We start from the raw sequence: 23,948 nt of genomic DNA, 5'->3' as shown, positions 1-23,948 counted from the left end.
AGTTGCTGCTTTGAGGGCCTCTTTGTCTTCTCCAAAGTTGATCAAATTTCATTGTATCTATTTCATTGTATGTAGTCTGTGGTAGGCAATTACTAATTTTTTGTAGTTTGATTTTTTTTAAATGAATCCTCCTCCCCCACTTTTCATTATGGTGGTTTTCAGGAAGTTGAAGTAACACATTTCTTTTCAAATGCAATTAATATGGGGTTTTAAAAATATTTTTATATATGGACACAATATCTTTATTTTTATTTATTTTTTAATGTGGTACTGAGGATCAAACCTAGTGCCTCACACTTGTGAAGCAAGCACTCTGCCACTGAGCCACAACCTCAGCCCTTAATATGATTTTTAAAATGTTCAAAATCATATATTTCATTTTTGAAATTGAATACTTGGATGAGAAGCTATGCTAAAACCTTTTCTCAAATCCTTCTAAAGTTCTGTATGAGATTATGATTGTGGTCTAACTCATTTGGTTGCCATTATCACGTCACCATAGAAAGAAGATGGTCCCTGAACCTAGAGAGCTGCAGAATGTCCCTTTCACTACTGATTATATTAGTTGTCTCTAATAGTGCTGCTCCTTCTTCCCTCTGTGTGTTTGCTCCAGGATCTCCCATGTGGACCCTTTTCCATGCTTGCCTATAGTTTCTTTTCCCTTATATTACACACAAGTCAATAAGACACCCCACTCTCTTGCCTACTGACTTTTCTGCTACTGCTTTTTACTATTGACTATTATAGTCTTTCACTGTTTCTTAGGCTGGTTCAATCAGTTTTTCTTGGAACTCTCTTTGTTTCACTCCTCATTTGTCCCTAGCCAAACTACAAATTGGGATTATATTCCAGCTCTGCTCAAGTGTTTCACAGTATTGGGGTGGAGAGTGTCAGGAGAATAGTGAGACAGTAGGGAAACATGATGACTGCCTAAGCAGTAAGGAATCAGGGGATGAGACAGTTTTCTTTGGTAAGTAAGGTAGTAGAATAAAACTGACTAATGACCGATTCTCTCCTTTAGTAGGTTTATTTTTAATGGAGTACTTCAGGCAAATATTTAGTAGTTCAAACTAATAATTGTGGGAGACGAACTAATATTTAATTTGTCAAAATTGACAACAAAAATGTGTCCTGGCTTGATGCTGTTGTTACTTGTGTTATGACTTTAGTAATAGTATGGTGAAAAGACCAATTTTACTGTTTTTTTTTTTGTTATTATAATGAAATACCCAAGGCTGAGTAACTTTATTTATTCTTCATGTTATTTGTTATTTTTAGATGTACATGAGTATATTTTGACATATTTTTATAAATATGGGTCTGGTAACTTTAGAAAAGAGGTTTCTTTAGCCCACGGTTGTGGAGGTCAAGGGCATGGTACTGGCTGGTATTAGTGTGGCTCTGGTGAAGGCCTCACAGTGGCAGGAGGGATCACATCATCAGACAGGAGGAAGCTAGAGAGCCAGTAAGAGGTTAGGCTCAGACTTTTATAACCCTAGAATTCCATTAGAACTACTTTAATCCCTTCTGAGGGCATGCCACCAGTGATCTAAAGACCTCCCACAAGGCCCCACTTTTTTAGGGTCCCATCCCCTCTTTACCACATGAGGATGAAACTTCCAACACAGGAAATCTTGGGGGACTTACTTATATTCTAACCAAACCATAGCAACTACTAATGTAGATGTCAATGAGAGGAGTCTTAGATTGTAGGCTGTTTTTGCTGTTCTGAAGGCCTTCACATTCTTCCTTATAAGTTCTAAAATTATTGAGTAGTTTCTAAGGTCCTGTGAGACTGTAAAATCTTGTGACTCTGTACTTTTTCAGGTTGGGAAAGGTAATTTTCACTAAGATGGTCGTATTAGAAAGCTACTATAAAATGAAATTATGTGTGTCGATAGATTAATGCAAGAAATTAGAAACATGAGAATTACTGGACCAGAACATTAGGAAGAGTGAGAATTCTCATTTGAACCTTTCTTTTTTTTAATGATAGGATGATTGTAATAAACTAATTTAAATATGGTCACAAACTTTTCTCACTAAATTGTACACAAGTACTATAATGCATTATTGTGTGATATTGAAGTTTGAGATGCTTTTTAAAAATCATAGTTGGATTATTAAGAATAGTCAAGTGACTTGGGTTTCTTTTATTTTTTAGGATTTAAGTGCCCTGTATGCTCAAAATTTGTACCCTCTGATGAAATGGATTTGCACCTTGTGATGTGTTTAACAAAGCCAAGAATAACCTATAATGGTAAGTCCACTGTCTTAATAATTTTAAATAGAATTACCTTACATTTTATAAATTTCGTGTTTTCAGTAAAATTTAGATGGTAGGAAGGCCCTTGTGCCCTCTGCTAGACCATTAGTCATTCTGAAGCGCTGTTCTTAGGGACCCTTCTCACTCTCAAAAAATTACTGAGAATTTTAGAGAGCTTTTGTTTACTAGGTTATATCTGTCAATGTTTGGCATATTAGGAATTAACAGAATTAACATTTTCTTACTTAATTCAAGCATTAAATGTAATTATGTTGACAAAATTTTTAAGTGAAAAAAGGTAAATTTTCTAAGACAAAAAATACTTAATGACTAGAGTGACATTTACATCTTACATTTTTGAAAACTGTGATGTCTGGCTTGATGACAAAGAATTCTCAATATCTTTTCTGCATTCAGTTTGTTGTGATATGGCACTTCAAGTGTCTTCTGGATACTTCCATTGTTACAGAGACAATGGGATGAAAAAGGCAAATGATGGTTTAGTGTTAATATAAAAATCGTTTTTTACCTTCTAAAACTAAAAAGAATCTCAAAGACTCCCTTAGTTTCCTTACTCCAGAAAATTCTTTTGGGAACTTCTACACTGAAATAAAATATTTCAGGTCAAGCCTAGGTAATAAGTAGTGTTCGAAATGACCGTTTTCTAAAGTAAGCATGCATGGATGAAATTGCAGCTTTTTTCTTATTATTTAGAGTATATGATAAACAAAGGATACATATTTAGGAATACAGAATAAAAGTTTGTAAGTATAGTAAATAGATGGCTAAATGGAAGAAAAAAAGGAATGAAATAGAGATGAACTCCACTTATGCCATGCATTTACATCTGTTTCTGTCTTTGTCCCCAAAACATTTCTATTCTGCAAGTCCTGAGGGTAGCTGGCACTTTAGTTAGGTCTGGTGCTATTCTTTCTGGACCAAAATCCCTAGCTATTTATTTAGTATCTAGGAGAGATCTTACGTATAGTCTTGGCATACTTTGGAATAAACGTTGGGGAAAAAATCAAGTAGTTTTTTCATAATAAATTGACTAAGAGAAAAGTGAAAGTTCTTCCCCTCAAAATTTGATAAACCAAAAAATTCAGAAGAAAAATTTAAGATTAAAATTTGGTTTCAAATAAGTCAATAGAATATTAATCAACAGTGAAGCCAGTTGAAAGCTGGACTGGATGCTACAAGTATCTTTTGAGCATCTATTATGTATAAGGTATGTGTTAGGAAGTAGGACTATAACAATGAATAAATTAGGGGTGGAGCTTATAGTTTAATAGTCATTGATTTCTCTGAGCTAAAATTTATTGGTTATTTAAAGGTATTACATGAAAAACATAGTAAGTGTACAAGCAGTTTGCTAATCAGGAGATTTCTGAGGTAACTGAAATCTTGGGAAAGGTAGAATTTAACATTGAAATGAACATATTACTTTGGATTGGTGTTTGCAGACTGTTTAGGAATCGGTACCTGCCATACCTCAAAGTTAGTGTTCCAGCCACACTATTATAGTGGTAACAGTAGAATATTCTTTCCCATTCATTTGCCAATGAAAATGGCTTTTACAGTTATTTTCTGTAGTAAATGTTCCTATTGGTAATATCCTAACCTTCTTACATTATGAAATTGAATTGGCTATTTTGCATAATTAGTTAAAATTCTGTTTCTTAAGAAAAAAATACTCATACTCATAGTTTGAGGCTAAAAATGGGCTTGTTTCCTGCCGCAGTCTGGCTGGGCACAATTTAGGAGCCACTTGTCAAAAGAAACGAACTTTATTTTTAGAACCACTGACGCCAAACAAAATAGCTCCTCAGGAAAAACCTTCAGAGCCCAACTGCCACCACCAGCTTCCCACAAGCCTCAACCTCTCCCACTCCTCCTGTTCTTGAGGCTGATTGGCTGGGTCAGGTGGGCAGAGCCAAAAAAAAGTCCCCCAATGAGCAGCTACGTGGTCTGAAAGGGCAGGAAAACAGCCCAATGAGCATCACTGCAGAGGAGCCAATCAGTTGGCAGCTAGAAGTTTGCTGTGGCCGCTTTCGGCTGTGGCTCTCAACAGTTTCCAATACTTGCCCCATTATCCTTTCATTACACTCCATAATTAAGTTTACTACAAGTGTCTGGGTTGAGGGTGTAGCTTAATGGTAGAGCATTTACCTAGTATGCCTGAGGTCAGCTTGGGGTTCAATACTCAGCATGGTAGTCAATCAATAAACATACTTAAAGTTTAAGCCTTGAATCGAAAAAGTACAATAAAGTATTTGCACACTTTCTTTCTGTAAATCTAGAATACAGTCTTCTTAGGTGTTGGTATTTAACAGTTTTTTAATTTTCAAATTTTCTATGTTCAAGTCATTAAATTTTCTGCTAGATTGGTGTCTCAAAGAACCCATATATAACTTTCTGCTTGGGGATACTGTAAACCAAAGGTTAAAGTTTTAAGTATTTAGTAGTTTTCCAAAATCTAAAATTACTAAACAACATGAGAAAAATTAATGAAGTTTCAGCCATTCTTAATGTAGTGAGGCTTGAATCTTTAAAAATTTTTATTAATATTAAACTATATAAACATTTGCTTGTTCCGTAAAATTTATATGTAGTTTTTGAAGTTTTAAAACTAACCCTTGGATGATGGCTTTGTATGAGTAATGGAAGAGAAAAGAAGCTTTTAAGGTGGCAGATTAGTAAAATGCCTCTGTACTATGGGGAAACTTTGTTTTAAGGGCAGATCCCCTAGACTGCCATTTATAGCAGTGCTGAATCTGTATGAAAACTAGCCTCTTTAATGTCTAAGCAAGGTATCTAGTATTATGAAATTTAGAGCAAGGTGAGTCAAAGAATCTCTGAAGCTGAATCTTTTTAGTCACCTGGACTCTAAGCTTAAAGTTTCATATTTGAATTCCTAAATGTTGATTCCCAGTCAGATTGATTGGACCTCTAAATTATATTAATTCTCAAAAAAGAAATTTTTTCAGCATAATGGTATTAACTTATATCTTTCTATAGCCTTTACTGAAGTAGCCTGACCTGACATTTTGAAATTTATTTGTGAATTGGGTATTAATTTAAATGTCTATAAACATTCACAATAAGGAGAGTAGTTGGGCTGGTTTCAATCTGGATTTGTTTATAGACAAATTTCTGAATAGAAAGAGTTGGTAATTTGGAGTTTTAAAAATGCATTCTCACTTTAAATTGATAATTAAAATCAATTAAATTTAAATTGATTATTTAAATATTATTTTGATTTTCAGATTAGCCCACAACAACTTTCTTATTTAAAATGTATAGTATGTCGGGCCAGGTTGAGGCTCAGTGGTAGAGCGCTTGCCTAGTACATGTGAGGCACTGGGTTTGATCCCCAACACCATACAAAAATAAAAAATAAATAAATAAATGTATGTGTTCTCTACAACTAAAAAAAAAAAAAAAGAAGAAGAATTCATAGTATGTTTGTGAACACCCAGATCCTAGTACCCAAAGAAGAAAATTGGGTAGCTAAGTGGAAATTGTCAGGGCTTAGGAAGCTGGCTCAGCAGAGCTTCAGGTAGGAGGCCCAGGGCAATTGTGGCAGGAAAGGATCCTGAACGATTGGGTAACGTTACTTACTAGAAGTGGTATTTTGGTAGGATGGAAAAAATGTGTAAATGCCTCAGTGAACATCAACATTAGATTGCCCTTATATCAAGTCAGATACTGCCTATTTTTATTTACTTTTCTCCGTCTTTCATGTGTTTCATTGTTTTGTTTATGGACCTAGTAATTTCTTTTATACTCAGTGACTGATATAAATATTGTGAGTATTGATTGAGTCTTGATTTCCTTGTTCACCATCTTCAAAAATAATTCAAAACAAACCAAAAAATGAATTAAATATTAGCAGATTCTTAGTCCTGATTTTATTGATCTTCAAACTTCATAGATCATGGTATATTTTATATCATCATAAGTTCAGTTTTTACTTTAGAAATCTGTGATTAAATGCAGTAAGGTTATATTTAAGAAATTTTTGTTTTATTTGTATACATGTGCCATGTACCACCTGGAGGAGGTGCAACTTGAAAAAAAAGTTTTGTCTCCGAGAGTTAAATTACAAACTTAAATAGTGAATTATAGCAGAGCTATTTAAAATCATCAGAAAGTAGGTTGAAATTGAAAGGAAACTTGTTCTGCTGTGAAAGTAAAGAAATGGGACCCCATTTTCTACGCCATCTGTGAAAGACTTTATCTTATCAAGCTCCCCAACTATTGTAAATATGATTCAGGCAGTATTGTAATTCCAGTGCACATGTATAGCCTTCTGATGATCTGGATTCTCATATGCACTTTTACACAAAAAACTATATTTCTTCCTTTTGTAGTTACAATCCAGCCTTCTAGGCAGTTAAGATTATTATTGGAAGTTATAAGCTTGCTTTCTGCCTCTTATATAGGACATTTTATTGGCTTAAAGATTTCTTACCCAAACACACATTTTAATTGTTCTGAGTTCAGTATGTTTTCTTAAATTGGCATGTCTTTTACAATTGAAGTTAAAAAACGGGCCGGGGTATAACTTTTCCTGGTAGAACTCTTGCGTATTAGCATGTGTAGGATTCTGGGATCAATCTTCAGTGCCACAAAACAGCAAACAAGCAAAAACTCCCTTAACAATCACCAAGCAGAATTTTAAAGAAGGAGTTATTGCCTGAGCATGTGTGAACCTTGCCTTTTAAGGAAGGGTTCGGTTCTATGAGTTGACATTTCTTCATTTATTTTCATTGATCATCTCTTGTTTTTAAAATTTTTTAAAAATTTCAATTTGTTACATATGACAACAGAATGTATTACAATTCGTATTACACATATAGAGCACTATTTTTCATATCTCTGGTTGTACACAAAGTAGAGTCACATACATGAACTTTGGGTAATGATGACCATTGCATTCCACCCTCTTTCCTTCCCCTATGCCCCCTCCTTTCCCCTCCTTCCCCTTTCCCCCTTTTGCCCTATCTAGAATTCATTTAATCTTCCCATTCCTCCCCCTCCATGCAGCATATTATGAATCAGCATCCTTAAATCAGAGAAATCATTCAGCATTTTGGTTTTATGGGACTGGCTAAATTTCACTTAACACTGTATTCTCCAGCTCCATCCATTTACCTGAAAATGCCATGATTTTATTCTCTTAATGCTGAATAATATTCCATTGTGTATATATACCATATTTTTCTCTTAATGCTGAATAATATTCCATTGTGTATATATATCATATTTTTCTCTTAATGCTGAATAATATTCCATTGTGTATATATGCCATATTTTCTTTATCCATTCGTCTATTGAAGGGCATCTAGGTCAGTTCCACAGTTTAGCTATTATGAATTGTGCTGCTATATACATTGATGTGGCTGTGTCCCTGTAGTATGCTATTTTTAAATCCTTTGGGTATAGACCAAGGAATGGGATAGCTGGATCAAATGGTGGTTCCATTCTCAGTTTTCCAAACATTCTCCATACTGCTTTCCATATTAGCTACACCAATTTTCAGTCCCACCAGCAATGTCTGAGTGTGCCTTTTCCCCCACAGCCTCGCCAACGCTTATTGTTGTTTGTATTCTTAATAGCTGCCATTCTGACTGGAGTGAGATGAAATCTTAGAGTGGTTTTAATTTCCATTTCTCTAATTGTTAGAGAGATTGAACTTTTTTATATATTTGTTGATTGATTGTATATAATTTCTGAGAAGTGTCTGTTCAGTTCTTTGGCCCATTTATTGATTGGGTTATTTGTTTTTTTGGTGTTAAGATTTTTGAGTTCTTTATATATCCTAGAGATTAGTGCTCTGTCTGATGTGTATGAGGTAAGAATTTGTTCCCAGTCAGTAGGCTCTTTCTTCACCTCACTGATAGTTTATTCTCAGCAAAAGAAACAATCTTTTCTCCAATGTACGTTTTTGGCACTTTTGTCAATATAAGATAATGGTATTTATGTGAGTTATTCTCTGTGTCCTCTATTCTGTACCATTGGTCTACAAGTCTATTTTGGTGCTAATACCATGCTGTTTTTGTTACTGTCACTCAGTAGTATAGTTTAAGGTCTGATATAGCAATGCTACCTGCTTCACTCTTCTTGCTAAGGATTGCTTTAGCTATTTTGGGTCTCTTTTTTGCCAGATGAATTTCATGACTGCTTTTTCTGTTTCTATGAGGGATGTCATTAGGATTTTGATTAGGATTGCATTAAATCTGTATAGTGCTTTTGATAGTATGGTCATTTTGATAATATTAATTCTTCCTATCCAGAACAAGGGAGATCTTTCCATCTTCTAAGGTCTTCTTTAATTTCTTTCTTTAGCATTCTGTAGTTTTCATTGTAGAGGTCTTTAACTTCTTTTGTTGATTCCCAAGTTGTTTTTTTTTTTTATGCTATTGTAAATGGGGTAGTTTTCCTCATTTTCCTTCTGAAGTTTGTCACTGATATACAGAAATGCCTTTTATTTATGGATATTGATTTTGTATCCTGCTACTTTGCTGAATTCATTTACTAGTTCTAGAAGTTTTCTGGTGGAATTTTTTGGGTATAGGTATAGAATCATATTGTCGGCAAATAGTGCTAATTTGGGTTCTTCTTTACCTATCCATATCTCTTTAATTTCTTTTGTCTATCTCATTGTTCTGGCCAGTGTTTCAAGGACTATGTTAAATAGCAGTGGTGTGCCGCAGTCTGGCTGGGCACAATTCAGGAGCCACTTGTCAAAAGAAACGAACTTTATTTTTAGAACACACACACCAAACCACACAGCTCCTCAGGAAAAACCTTCAGAGCCCAACTGCCACTACCAGCTTCCCACAAGCCTCTCAACCTCCCCCACTCCTCCTACTCTTGAGGCTGATTGGCTGGGTCATGTGGGCAGAGCCAAAAAAAGTCCCCCAATGAGCAGCTACGTGGTTTGAAAGGGCAGGGAAACAGCCCAATGAGCATCACCGCAGAGGAGCCAATCAGTTGGCAGCTAGAAGTTTGCTGTGGCCGCTGTGAGCCAATCATCAGCTGGCAGCTGGAAGTTTGCTGGGGCCCCTTCGGCTATGGCTCTCAACATCTCTCCCTCTCTGTTTAAACAACAAACGTGGCTTAGGGACCGTGCCTGCCTTAGGTTGTCCGATAGTACATATGGTCCTTACCCGTTATCGGATGAGCTGACCTCAAGGCGTCAGCCTCCTGTCTTAGATTGGTACCATTGCAATTGGATCTTACCCGTCATTGACTACTGGTCCAGCATACACCCACACCTGTGGATAGGTCTTTGTACCAGCGGGGGGGTGAGGTTCTTTGCCTCACCTCTGTTGGCCCCCAAATTTTAGCTGAACAACCATGACAAGCAGAAGGGAGGAAGATACACCAAGCCAATTGACGGCTCCTTTTGTAAAAATTGTACCACCGATGACACCATCAGCAAAAATACCCCAACACTACCACAAGTTGCTGCACCAACAGATAGTTCACAATGCATACAAGTAATACATAGTCCAGGCAAGTTCTGCAAGCAGTTCAGTGATGGCTATTGCAGAAGCTGTAGATTGGTTTTATCTTTGTCTTCACCGGCACTGGGATGAAGATAGGAATTCTGGCAATAATGGCTAAATTATGTAACATTCCAGAAGGTACTAAAAGAAAACAATTTTCTTAACAATTTACATTACCTTGAACAGAATTATTAAATATAATGAAAAGGAAAGGTGAAAGTAAATAAACAGATCTCTTAACCTCCTTTTTTGTTCACATATTAAAACAATCCTCAACAGCTATTTACCCAATTTAAATTAAACCATTTAAATCACATGAATAAAAAAAAAATATTTGGATCCATTTTTTCATGAGCACTCATCATATATGATATATGGACATACGTACATACAAACATACAACATAAAACACAAATGTGCACATAATAACATAATAGTAATAGTAAACGCCTTATAACTTTTTACAGGTGAAATCTTCATTGCAATGTTTAAAAACTCTATAGTCAAAAAATAGAACTGATCAGCAAAACATTAACCTAGGTCTGTATGAGCTTAAAAAACAAAATAGAACTTCATGATGTGGGAAAGGGTAATAAAAAAATAGATATTGAAAAAAGTATCCTGGTTCTGTCCCAAATGTAAGAATAGCCAAACTAGAGTTTTGGATATCAGTTGTTATGGATTTGAGCCAAATCATCTTCTTTTTGGTCTGTAGAAATCACTTTAGTTAATCTCTCTGGAATCCAAATCGGCTGCTGTTCTCCCTATGGAAACACAAACAGACCCCCGACTCCAGACAATTACTGGGTCAGGACCTTTCCATTGTCCTGTTAGAATATCCTTCCAAAGTACCTTGGGCTTATGTACATTTTTTTGGACACATATGCCTTTCTACAGCACTAAGCCCTGATGAATCCAAATTTAAAAAGTTTAGAGTAAAAAGGGTTATTTTAAGTTTATCTTTGGGGAATATATACCCCTTCCCAATTCCTTCTTTTTGCTTTAATAAGTACATTTTAATAGTTTGATGAACTCTTTCAACTATGCCTTGTCCCTGTGGATTGTATGGGATTCCTGTTATATGAGTAATGCCAAATGATGAGCAAAATTGTTTAAAAGAGGTAGAAGTATAATCAGGGACATTATCTGTTTTTAACTGTTTTCGAACGCCCACAGTGGCAAAATTTTGTAAGCAATGAGCTATAACATCTTTAGTTTTTTCTCTGACATGAAGGGAGCCCATCAAAAATCCGGAAGAAGTATCAACTGTAACATGCAAATATTTTAATTTTCCAAATTCTGGCAAGTGTGTGACGCCCATCTACCAAATATGGGTAGGTATCAGTCCTCTAGGATTGACTCCAAGATTAACTTGTGGTAAAAAGGTCACACAATTTTGACATTATTTTATTATTTGTCTAGCTTGTTCCTTAGTTATTTTAAAACGCTTTTGTAAAGTATTAGCATTGACATGGAACCTTTTATGAAAATTTGTAGCTTCTTCTAGTGTAGAGAAAATATGTATGTCATGTGTAGTTTTATCTGCTAAATCATTGCCCAAACTAAGGGCTCCAGGCAATCCTGTCTGTTCCCTGATGTATCCTATAAAGAACGGATCTTTTCTGTCCCAGATTAGACTTTGTATAGTGGAAAGCAAAGAGAAAACAGTAGAGGAAGGGGAAATCGTACCAGCATCTTCAAGGGATACTATAGCATTAACTATATACTGACTATCGGAAAATAACTTAAATACAGAATCTTTAAACATCACAAAAGCTTGTAATACTGCATTAAGCTCTACCTTTTGAGCTGATTGTTTGGGTTCTAAAAATGTAAAAGTCTGATCAGGTGTAACTATTGCTGCTGTACCATTATTTGACCCATCAGTGAATATATTCAGAGCATTCATGGTAGGTGTTTTTCTTGTCATTTTTGGAAAAATTACAGGATGCGATGACCAAAAAGACAATAAAGGATTAAATGGTAAGTGGTTATCAAATGAAATATTAGATTTGCACATGATTATTGCCCAAGTATTTAACTCATTAGCTAACTCATCAATTTGATTCATAGTATATGGAGTAATAATTTTATTGGGAGAAATTCCAAACACTCCCTTTGCTGCTTTTATTCCTTTGAGTATTAATTGTCCTACAGCCTCAGGATACCTAGTAAGAATAGTGTTAGGAGAATGAGATAAATGTATCCATAATAATGGACCTTCTTGCCAAAATACTCCTGTAGGAATATTTTTTGTTGGTAGTACAATAAATAATACAGGCAAATGCATATTTTCTATATATGTTTCAGTAGCTTTTAATGCCTTTCTTGCTTCAGGCGTTAACATTCGGGGTGAATTTGGATCTGATGGACCTTTTAGGATATCAAATAAAGGTCCCAACTCTCCTGTTGGTATACCTAGATAAGGCCTTATCCAATTTATGTCTCCTAATAACTTTTGAAAGTCGTTAAGTGATTTGAGTTGATCTACTCGTATTTGAATTTTTGGTAGACGGACCATGGTTGAGGATAATAGAACTCCTAAATAATTAATTGGAAAATTTAATTGTACTTTATCTATTGCTATCTCTAGATTATAATTTTTTAATAAGTTTGTAAGTGTGGCATAACATTCTAGCAATGTGTTTTTATCTTTATGTGCTAATAATACATCATCCATATAGTGAAATATTTGTAGTTCAGGATTTTGATTTCTAAGTGGCTGGATTGCTTTATTAACATAAATTTGACACATAGTTGGGCTGTTAGCCATCCCTTGAGGGAGTACTTTCCATTCATATCTCTGATCAGGACCTTCATGATTCAGTGCAGGGATAGTAAATGCAAAACGTGGACTATCCTCAGGATGAATTGGAATTGCAAAAAACAATCTTTAATATCTATAACTAAAACATACCAGGTTTTTGGCAAAGCAGACAATTGAGGAATCCCCGACTGAGCAGGTCCCATAATAACCATCTCATTATTAATGGCTCTTAAATCTTGCAATAATCTCCATTTACCAGATTTCTTTTTGATGACAAAAATGGGAGTATTATGGGGAGATACAGAAGGTTGTATATGTCCTTACGGTAATTGTTGTTTGACCAGGTCATGGGCTGCTTGTATCTTTTCTTTAGTCAGGGGCCACTGAGGAACCCATACTGGTCTTTCTGATTTCCAAGTAATTTTTATTGTCTCAGTGGCGCTTTCTGAAAATCCAACTCATGTCTTTCCATTCCTTGATCTATTTGTATTGGTGCCGCTATACCTTGTTCTTGTTTTTCTAATCTTTTTCCTTTCCTAAAACCTCGTCTAGCCATAATAGTGGGTGCATTTTGATTGATGTTATTTGTTAATGTCAAACCTAATTGATCTAGGACATCTCGTCCCCATAAATTTATGGGAAGATGATCTAATACATATGGCTGTATAGTTCCTTCACATCCTTCAGGATCCTTCCAATCTAATACCATTGCACTTCTATGGGGATGAATCGCCACTCCTAGGCCTTGAAGCGTTTGAGTGGCTTGTTGTAATGGCCAATGTTTTGGCCATTCTTTTTTTTTTTTTTTTTTTAATTTTTTTTAAGTGAGAGAGGAGAGAGAGAGAGAGAGAGAGAGAGAGAGAGAGAGAGAGAGAATTTTTTTAATATTTATTTTTTAGTTCTCGGCGGACACAACATCTTTGTTGGTATGTGGTGCTGAGGATCGAACCCGGGCCGCACGCATGCCAGGCGAGCACGCTACCGCTTGAGCCACATCCTCAGCCCTGGGCATTCTTGATGAGAGATGATACTAAGGTCTGCACCTGTATCCAGTAGCCCATTAAATTCATGTCCTTGAATATTTAGTTTTAGCATGGGGTGAGAATCTAAATTTAAAGAAAGCATAGCCCAATGTACACCTGTGGAGCCTAATCCCTTGGAACCTCTTTCTACAGTACAACTGGAAAATTTATCATGTAGGCTGGGTATTATTAGTAACTGTGCCATTCTATCTCCTGGTGAAATTACTGATATACCCTTTGGGGAACTGGCTATAATTTTTATTTCACTTTCATAATCGGGATCAATTACCCCAGGACTTATCATAAGTCCTTTTAGAGTAGAAGAGCTGCGTCCCAATAATAAGCCTACTGTTCCTTTGGGAAGAGGTCCTTTTACCCCTGTGGGAATGATTTGAACTCCCATCTCTGGAGTTAATACTGATCTGGCAGAGGCGCAGATGTCCAACCCTGCGCTCCCTCTGGTTTGTCTGATGAGGGATCTGATGGACAATGTGTCCTGGGCACTACCCTGATGGGGTTGCTGGGTTCCTCCAGTGCTCTGTATATTTGTGGTCTTGGGCCCCCCTGTCCATTTTTTGGCAATGGAGCCTGATGCCTTTCTCCACGATATCGTGGATAAACACCTGGTCCTTGTTCATTTTTTGATAATGGAGTACCCTCTGTGGTGGTTTGAGAACGGCATTTATTAGCCCAGTGTCTCCCTCTCCGGCATCGTGGGCAAATTCTACTCCTTTGATACCTAGTTTTGTTAAACCCTCCTCCAATGGGGCAATTCCTTTTAAAATGGCCTGTTTGTTCACAATTGTAGCATGTTCTTGGCCTGGCATCTAAAGCCTGTTTTACTGCAGCTGCCACGACTTGCCCTTGTTCTAAAGCCTGTTTTACTGCAGCTGCCACGACTTGCTCTTGTTCCTTAATGTCTCTACATAATTTAATATATGTGTTGAAATCTTCATGTTTCCTTGGTCTAATGACTTCTCTGCACTAACAATTCGTTTGCTCATAAGCCAGTTGTTTTATTTATGGCATTGCTTGTTCTGTATTCCCAAAAACTCTGGTAGCTGTTTGAATAAGCCTATCTACAAATTCAGCATAAGGTTCATTAGCTCCTTGTATTACCTTAGATAATTGACCTTGTAAACCTCCATGTCCTTGTAAAGTCTTCCATGCCCTAACTGCAAATGCAGCAATTTGTGCATATATGCCAGGATCATATGCAATTTGTTGCTGCTGATCCTTATAAGGTCCCTTTCCTAACAACATATCTAGATTTCTCTGAGGATAACCAGCTGCTGCATTTTGCCTAACCGTCTCCTTGCAAAATTCCTCATTGGCAACCTTCCATAACAGGTATTGTCCTCCATTTAGCACAGCTTTACACATATTAGCCCAATCTGCTGGTGTCATGTTCAAGTTGTTAATGGATTCGACCATGCTTACAGTGATGGGTGCTTGAAGATCTTAGGTTGTTACAGCCTCTTTTAGCTGCTTCACTGTTTTGAAATTTAAAGCATTGTGAATTTGCTGCCCTCCTGCCTCAAATACAGGGTATGTTAATGTTTGAGATCCTGTCTCAGGATCCCAACTATCATCTCCGGGGGTTGGGGGCCTCCCAGCATATGGAGGTGGCCTTGTTAGTTGAACACTTATGTCCTCTGGTGATAGAAAGGTGTTAGTAGCAGTCTCCTCTTGTAACTTTCCCCCTGGTGGCTTTTTCTGCTCTACACTTTCTTTCTCTGTCTGACTAGCTCGAGAGATCTTATCTTTTACTTGAATATTTCTACTATCACTATAATACAACCCAAGAAGATAATGCCAAACAAAACTGAAACAGAGTGAAACAAAATTGGAACAAAAAAAATTGTAGCCTTTCTATCCTCCTGAAATGTCTATCCGTCCTTTCTCCCTGTCCCTCAGATGTGAGCGGTTTTTCTTCCATCTTACACACCTCCAGGGACAGGCAACTTAAAACTAAAGTGAAGCAAAACAAAAGAAGAATCTTAAAATGGCTACCCATCCTCTCGCCCTGCCCTCAGGGGCAAGCAGTTTACCTTATCACTTACCCTCAGTCATTCCCTGTAGGGGCCACCAAATGCCACAGTCTGACTGGGCACAATTCAGGAGCCACTTGTCAAAAGAAACGAACTTTATTTTTAGAACACACACACCAAACCACACAGCTCCTCAGGAAAAACCTTCAGAGCCCAACTGCCACTACCGGCTTCCCACAAGCCTCTCAACCTCCCCCACTCCTCCTGCTCTTGAGGCTGATTGGCTGGGTCGCGTGGGCAGAGCCAAAAAAAGTCCCCCAATGAGCAGCTCCGTGGTCTGAAAGGGCGGGGAAACAGCCCAATGAGCATCACCGCAGAGGAGCCAATCAGTTGGCAGCTAGAAGTTTGCTGTGGCTGCTGTGAGCCAATCATCAGCTGGTAGGTGGAAGTTTGCTGGAGCCCCTTGGCTGTGGCTCTCAACAGTGGTGAAAGAGGGCATCCCTGTCTTGTACCAGTTTTTAGAGGGAATTCTTTCAGTTTTTCCTCCATTTAGAATGATGTTGGCCTGGGGCTTAGCATAGATAGCTTTTTCGATGTTGAGATATGTTCCTGTTTTTCTAGTGTTTGAACATGAAGGGGTGCTGTATTTTGTTGAATTCTTTTTCTGCATCTGTTGAGATGATCATATAGTTCTTTAAGTCTATTGATGAATTACATTTATTGATTTCCATATGTTGAGTGCATCCCTGGAATGAACCCCACTTGATTGTGGTGTACTATCTTTTCGATATGTTTTTGTTTTGATTTGCCGAATTTTATTGAAACATTGGTCTGAAGTTTCCCTTTTTTGAGGTTTCTTTGTCTGGTTTTGGAATCAGAGTGATATTGGCCTCATAGAATGAGTTTGGAAGTGCTGCCTCTTTTTCTGTTTCCTGAAATAAATTGGAGAGTATTGGTATTAGTTCTTCTTTAAAAGTCTTGTAGAACTTGGCTGTGTATCCATCTGGTCCTGGGCTTTTCTTGGTTGGTAGGCTTCTGATGGAGTCTTTTATTTCGTCACTTGAAATTGATCTGTTTTAATTGCGTATATCATCCTGATTCAATTTGGGCAAATCATGACTTTAGAAATTTGTGGATGCCTTTAATATATTCTATTTTATTGGAGAACAGGTTTTCAAAATAATTTCTAATTATCTTCTGTATTTCTGTAGTGTCTGTTGTGTGGCATTTCCTTTTTCATCACGTATGTTATTTGAGTTTTCTCTCTCCTTCTCTTCATTAGCATGGCTAAGGGTTTGTCAATTTTATTTAGTTTTTCAAAGAACCAACTTTTTGTTCTGTTAATTTTTTTAAATTGTCTCTTTTGTTTCAATTTCATTGATTTCAGCTCTGATTTTAATTATGTACTATTTTTAGTGCCTTTGATGTAGATTTGTTCTTTTTCTAGGGCTTTGAGATATAATGTTAAGTCATTTATTTGTTGACTTTTTCTTTTAAGGAACGAACTCCATGCAATGAACTTTCCTCTTAGAACTGCCTTCATAGTGTGCCAAAAATTTCAAAATTGTTGTATCTGTGTTCTCATTCACCTCTAAAAATTTTTAATCTCCTCCTTGATATCCTCTGCAACCCATTGTTCATTCAGTAGCAATTAGTCTCCAGGTGTTGGAATAGCTTTTATTTCTTTTATTATTGATTTCTAATTTCATTCCATTATGATTTGATAGAATGCAGGGTAGTATCTCTACTTTTTTATATTTGCTAAGAGTTGCTTTGTGGCATAATATACGGTCTGTTTTAGAGAACGATTCATGTGCTGAGAAGAAATTGTATTCACTTGTTGAAGGATGAAATATTCTATATATGTCAGTTAAGTCTAAGATATTGATTGTATTATTGAGTTCTATAGTTTCTTTGTTTAGCTTTTGTTTGGAAGATCTATCCAGAGGTGAAAGAAGTGTGTTAAAAGTCACCCAAAATTATTGTGTTGTGGTCTATTTGACCCTTGAACTTGAGAAGAGTTTGATGAACGTAGATGCTCCATTGTTTGTGGCATATATAATTGTAATTGTTAAGTCTCCTTGGTGTATGGTTCCTTTGAGCAGTATGTAGTGTCCTTCTTTATCCCTTTTGATTAACTTTAGCTAGAAGTCTACTTTATTTGATATGAGGATGGAAGTCCCTGCTTGCTTCCGCAGTCCATGTGAGTGGTATGATTTTTCCCAACCCTTCACCTTCAGTCTGTGGATGGCTTTTTCTATGAGATGTATCTCTTGGAAGCAGCATATTGTTGGGTCTTTTTTTTTTTTTTTTTAATACAGTCTGTTAGTCTGTGTCTTTTCGTCTTTTCATTGGTGAGTTTAGGCCATTAACATTCAGGGTTATTCTTTCCATGGTTGAGTGCCGCAATCTGGCTGGGCACAATTCATGAGCCACTTATCAAGCAGACAGGAACTTTATTTTTAGAACACACTCGGCACCACAGGAGCTCTTCAGGAATTCCCTCAGAGCCCAACTGCCACCACTGGCTTCCCACAAGACTCTCAACCCCCCACTCCTCCCGCTCTTGAGCCGATTGGCTGGGTCGCGTGGGCGGAGCCAAAAGAGTCCCCCAATGAGCAGCTCCGTGGTCTGAAAGGGCGGGGAAATAGCCCAATGAGCATTACCTCAGAGGAGCCAATCAGCTGGCAGCTGGAAGTTTGCTGGGGCCCCTTGGGCTGTGGCTCTCAACAGTTGAGTATTAAATTAAATGTGGATCCCTACTTGTAGTTTTATGTGACTTTATAAGCATTACATGATAAAACAGCACTGAAGTAATGAGCTGTTTTTTATGCCACATATTGATTGTTGTCTGGAGTGAAATGAAAGTCAGTAGAAAGTATTATATTCTTAATTCTGTTTTATAGAAAAGAGTAGGTGATATTCTAAAAGAATTTGAAGAGGCAAAAGCAAAACCCACATGACTCACCAGTAAAATTTTACAGTCTCCATTATATTTATGTATAGGTAAATATAAATAATATTATGAAATGAGCATATAAATATATGAAACAAATATATAAACAATATAAATATATGTATTACATATACATAACAAATATCTAAATATATACAATGGAGAATAAATAACAGGAAGATTAAAGGAGAATAAAGAGCAAATGATCTGGACTGCCATAAATAAAAATAAATCCGTAGCTAGAGACACCATAAAGCAAATTCCAAACAAAAAGAGACTGCCTATTTTATATACTTTAACCCCCTTACGTGTGTTTCATTGTTTTCCTAGTAATCCCTTGTACAGTCAGTGACTGATATAAATTTTATTAGTATTGAGTCTTAGTTTCCTTGTTCAACATCTTCAAATATATTGAAAGTAGCCCAAAATAATAATGTTGTAACTCTTTCTATTTATGTTAACGTTTCTAAAATGGCTTCTTGTTTTGTGGAGTAATTTGAAATTTAGTAGCTCTTTTTTAAAGCTAGTGAATCAGAAATGGTCATATAAGAGACATTATCAAAATTGTTTTTAAGTCTCATTCAGCCTCCTGAATATTAGGCCCAGTTTATATGGCATTAAATTCAGTTTTACTGCCCTTCTGTAAACATATAGCACCAGTTTGTGTTTTAAATGTTATGAAGTATAGTGGTACTTTGTAAAAGTACAGACTTTGAATTCAACTTTCTGAGTTCAGAGCCCGAGTCTGTCACTTAATAGCTATGTGATCTTGATCTTGGATTTCTGTCCTGTGAAAAATAGTATACTAGAGGGCTGGGACCATGGATCAGTGGTAGAGTTCTTTCCTCCCTAGCATGTTTGAGGCACTGGGTTCAATTCTCAGCACCACATATAAATAAATGAATAAAATAAAGATCCATCACCATCTAAAAACATTTACAAATTAGTACTGGATATGGATGGCGCCTATCTTCATGGTTATTTTGAAAATCAAGTGAGAAATGGAATTCTAGCAGAAATCTTCATAGAAGCGTTTTTTTGTTTTTGTTTTTCTTTTTGGGGAGTATAGGGGATTGGACTTGGGCATTTGACCACTGAGCCACATCCCCAGCCCTGTTTTCTAGTTTATTTTGAGTCAGGGTCTCACTGAGTTGCTTAGCACCCTGCCATTGCTGAGGTTGACTTTGAACCCAAAATTCTGCCTAAGCGTCCCAAGCCGCTGGGATGACAAGCATGTGCCCCCGCACCCAGCTTCATAGAGGCATTTTGATTCTGTATAGAAATAAAAATGCTGTAAAAAATTGACTGTGCATAGATAAATATTTTCTGGATTCATTCTTTATGGTTCACTATAAAAAGAGAAAGCATTGAAGAGAAATTAAAACAAAAGTAGTTTAGTGAGAAAGAAGTAAGTTCTCATGGATCTTGAAAGCATGAAGTAGATTTCAGATTCCACTTCTGATTTCATAATAACATTTGAGAAGGAATGACATCTTTATTTAATGATTCTTAATTTGTCTCATTTCATAGATCTCTATATAAACTTTGTCTTTTAAGGGGCAGGTTCTCCTTTCCTTTTTATCACTTCATAGGGTTGAATTTTTTTTATTTTTAATCCAGCATTCCAGAAAACTTGCTTGAGTTTTAGAAGAAATCAGGAAAAATAAAACCTAACTTTGAGGACCTAATTATCCTTAAAGTTAAAAGGATTTTCTTTCCTTGTTCGCAATTCTTATTTCAGCTAACATATGGTATTGATCTCTCTCATTTTAAGGGAATTCTGATGTAACTATTACTAAAATATACTTCCAAATTTTCTTTTTTCTTGGTTAAGGAGCACACAGATAGGGAAAATCAAGATGAACCTGCAGCACCTCAGAAAAGCTCCCAGTGGTCAAAAGCTAAAAACAGTTTGAGTAATAAAATTAATATAGCATTGTATTGGATGATAACCCAATGTATAAAATAAATATATCTAGTCTATACTATACTGATAAACAATGGATGGATGAATGGATGGATAGAGACAGAAAAGCAAAAGCTTTACCTGGAGACTTAGTTCCAAGAGGCAAATCATACATTTCTTTAGAAAAAAATTTCAATTGCAGCATTCTACTTTGTTATGAAATAAAATAATTTTCTCTCTAAATTTTACAGTATACCTTGTGTATTCTGTGATTTTGAGTGCTCCCAGGACACACTAAAACACTGTGTGGCATATTTTTAATTTGAACCACATAATTCATATCGCAATAGTAGATGAAAATAAGAGAATGAGAGTTGCTGTTGTTAAGCTCAGCAACAGAGATAATTTTCTCTTAGATTTTTTAAGGGAAAATGTATTTCCTTACATTTTATTTATTTATTTATTTATTTATTTTTATTTAGAAGTATATTTAATCTGATATTAATATAGCTATTCCAGCTTTTATAAACATGTGCCTGGAATTTTTTTCCCCATCATTTTACTTTCAACCTTTCCATTTCCCTATGTTGTAGATGTGTCTTCTGAAAACAGTTCATGCTGGATATTGTTTTTATTTTTTTATTATTTTCTTCTTATTTTTTTTAAAATTTTTTTATTGTTGGTTGTTCAAAACATTACATAGTTCTTGACATATCATATTTCACATTTTGATTCAAGTGAGTTGTGAACTCCCATTTTTTACCCAGTATACAGATTGCAGAATCACATCAGTTACACTTCCATTGATTTACATATTGCCATAATAGTATCTGTTGTATTCTGCTGCCTTTCCTATCCTCTACTATCCCCCCTCCCCTCCCCTCCCCTTTTCTCTCTCTACCCCCTCTACTGTAATTCATTTCTCCCCCTTGTATTATTTTTCCCTTTCCCCTCACTTCCTCTTGTATGTAATTTTGTATAACCCTGAGGGTCTCCTTCCATTTCCATGCAATTTCCCTTCTCTCTCGCTTTCCCTCCCACCTCTCATCCCTGTTTAATGTTAATCTTCTTCTCATGCTCTTCGTCCCTACTCTGTTCTTAGTTACTCTCCTTATATCAAAGAAGACATTTGGCATTTGTTTTTTAGGGATTGGCTGGCTTCACTTAGCATAATCTGCTCTAATGCCATCCATTTCCCTGCAAATTCTATGATTTTGTCATTTTTTAATGGAGAGTAATACTCCATTGTGTATAAATGCCACATTTTTTTTTATCCATTCATCTATTGAAGGGCATCTAGTTTGGTTCCACAGTCTTGCTATTGTGAATTGTGCTGCTATGAACATTGATGTAGCAGTGTCCCTGTAGCATGCTCTTTTTAGTCTTTAGGGAATAGACCAAGAAGGGGAATAGCTGGGTCAAATGGTGGTTCCATTCCCAGCTTTCCAAGAAATCTCCATACTGCTTTCCAAATTGGCTGCACCAATTTGCAGTCCCACCAACAATGAACAAGTGTACCCTTTTCCCCACATCCTCGCCAGCACTTGTTGTTTGACTTCCTAATGGCTGCCAATCTTACTGGAGTGAGATGGTATCTTAGGGTGGTTTTGATTTGCATTTCTCTGACTGCTAGCGATGTTGAGCATTTTTTCATGTACTTGTTGATTGATTGTATGTCCTCCTCTGAGAAGTGTCTGTTCAGGTTGTTGGCCCATTTGTTGATTGGGTTATTTGTTATCTTATTGTCTAATTTTTTGAATTCTTTGTATACTGTGGATATTAGGGCTCTATCTGAAGTGTGAGGAGTAAAGATTTGTTCCCAGGATGTAGGCTCCCTATTTACCTCTTATTGTTTCTTTTGCTAAAAAAAAACCTTTTTAGTTTGAGTAAGTAAGTCCCATGTGTTGATTGTAGTTATTAACTCTTGTGCAATGGGTGTCCTATTGAGGAATTTGGAGCCCAACCCCACAGTATGTAGATGGTAGCCAACTTTTTCTTCTATCAGACCCCGTGTCTCTGATTTGATATCAAGCTCCTTGATCCATTTTGAGTTAACTTTTGTGCATGGCGAGAGAAAGGGATTCAGTTTCATTTTGATGCATATGGATTTCCAGTTTTCCCAGCACCATTTGTTGAAGATGCTATCCTTCCTCCATTGCATGCTTTTAGCCCCTTTATCAAATATAAGATAGTTGTAGTTTTGTGGATTAGTTTCTGTGTCCTCTATTCTGTACCATTGGTCCACCCGCCTGTTTTGGTACCAGTACCATGCTGTTTTTGTTACTATTGCTCTGTAGTATAGTTTGAGGTCTGGTATCGCTATACCGCCTGATTCACACTTCCTGCTTAGAGTTGTTTTTGCTATTCTGGGTCTTTTATTTTTCCATATGAATTTCATAATTGCTTTATCTATTTCTACAAGAAATGCTGTTGGGATTTTGATTGGCATTGCATTAAACCTATAGAGAACTTTTGGTAATATCGCCATTTTGATGATGTTAGTTCTGCCTATCCATGAACAGGGTATATTTTTCCATCTTCTAATTTCTCTCTTTAGGGTTCTGTAGTTTTCATTGTATAAGTCTTTCACCTCTTTTGTTAGGTTGATTCCCAAGTATTTTATTATTTTTGGGGATATTGTGAATGGAGTGGTTGTCCTCATTTCCATTTCAGAGGATTTGTCGCTGATATACAGGAATGCCTTTGATTTATGCGTGTTGATTTTATATCTTGCCACTTTGCTAATTTCATTTATTAGCTCTAATAGTTTCTTTGTAGACCCTTTTGGGTCTGCTAGGTATAGAATCATGTCATCTGCAAATAGTGATAATTTAAGTTCTTCTTTTCCTATTTTTATGCCTTTAATTTCTTTCGTCTGTCTAATTGCTCTGGCCAGTGTTTCGAGAACTATGTTGAACAGATGTGGTGAGAGAGGGCATCCCTGTCTTGTTCCAGATTTTAGAGGGAATGCCTTCAATTTTCCTCCATTCAGAATGATGCTAGCCTGAGGCATAGCATAGATTGCTTTTACAATGTTGAGGTATGTTCCTGTTATCCCTAGTTTTTCTAGAGTTTTGAACATAAAGGGATGCTGTACTTTGTTGAATGCTTTTTCTGCATCTATCGAGATGATCATATGGTTCTTATTTTTAAGTCTATTGATGTGGTGAATAACATTTATTGATTTCCGTATATTGAACCAGCCTTGCATCCCAGGGATGAATCCTACTTGATCATGGTGCACAATTTTTTTGATATGTTTTTGAATCCAATTCACCAGAATTTTATTGAGGATTTTTGCATCTAGGTTCATTAGAGATATAGGTCTGTAGTTTTCTTTCTTTGAAGTATCTTTGTCTGGTTTAGGAATCAGGGTGATGTTGGCCTCGTAGAATGAATTTGGAAGTTCTCCCTCTTTTTCTATTTCCTGAAATAGCTTGAAAAGTATTGGTATTAGTTCCTCTTTAAAGATTTTGTAAAACTCTGCTGTATACCCATCCGGTCCTGGGCTTTTCTTAGATGG

General features: G+C 36.4%; 1 protein-coding gene across 3 annotated transcripts in view; it reads left to right on the top strand.

Annotated features, from left to right (window-relative positions):
- ZNRF2 (zinc and ring finger 2) overlaps positions 1 to 23,948 on the top strand; it is a 90,419-nt gene that overhangs the window by 44,978 nt on the left and 21,493 nt on the right. For all 3 annotated transcript variants that reach the window (XR_014021217.1, XM_081287582.1, XM_081287581.1), the window contains exon 2: positions 2,165 to 2,260. Coding sequence is in view for 2 of the 3 variants with exons in the window: in XM_081287582.1 (XP_081143708.1) it covers positions 2,165 to 2,260 (96 nt within the window). In the remaining variant the exon portion in view is untranslated. The remainder of the gene's footprint in view (positions 1 to 2,164; positions 2,261 to 23,948) is intronic.

The sequence above is a fragment of the Spermophilus citellus genome (genome assembly GCF_964194105.1).
Source record: "Spermophilus citellus genome assembly, chromosome: 3".
NCBI lineage: Eukaryota > Metazoa > Chordata > Mammalia > Rodentia > Sciuridae > Spermophilus > Spermophilus citellus.
Note: the sequence above shows the minus strand (reverse complement) of the source record. Positions and strands in the feature narration are given on the sequence as shown.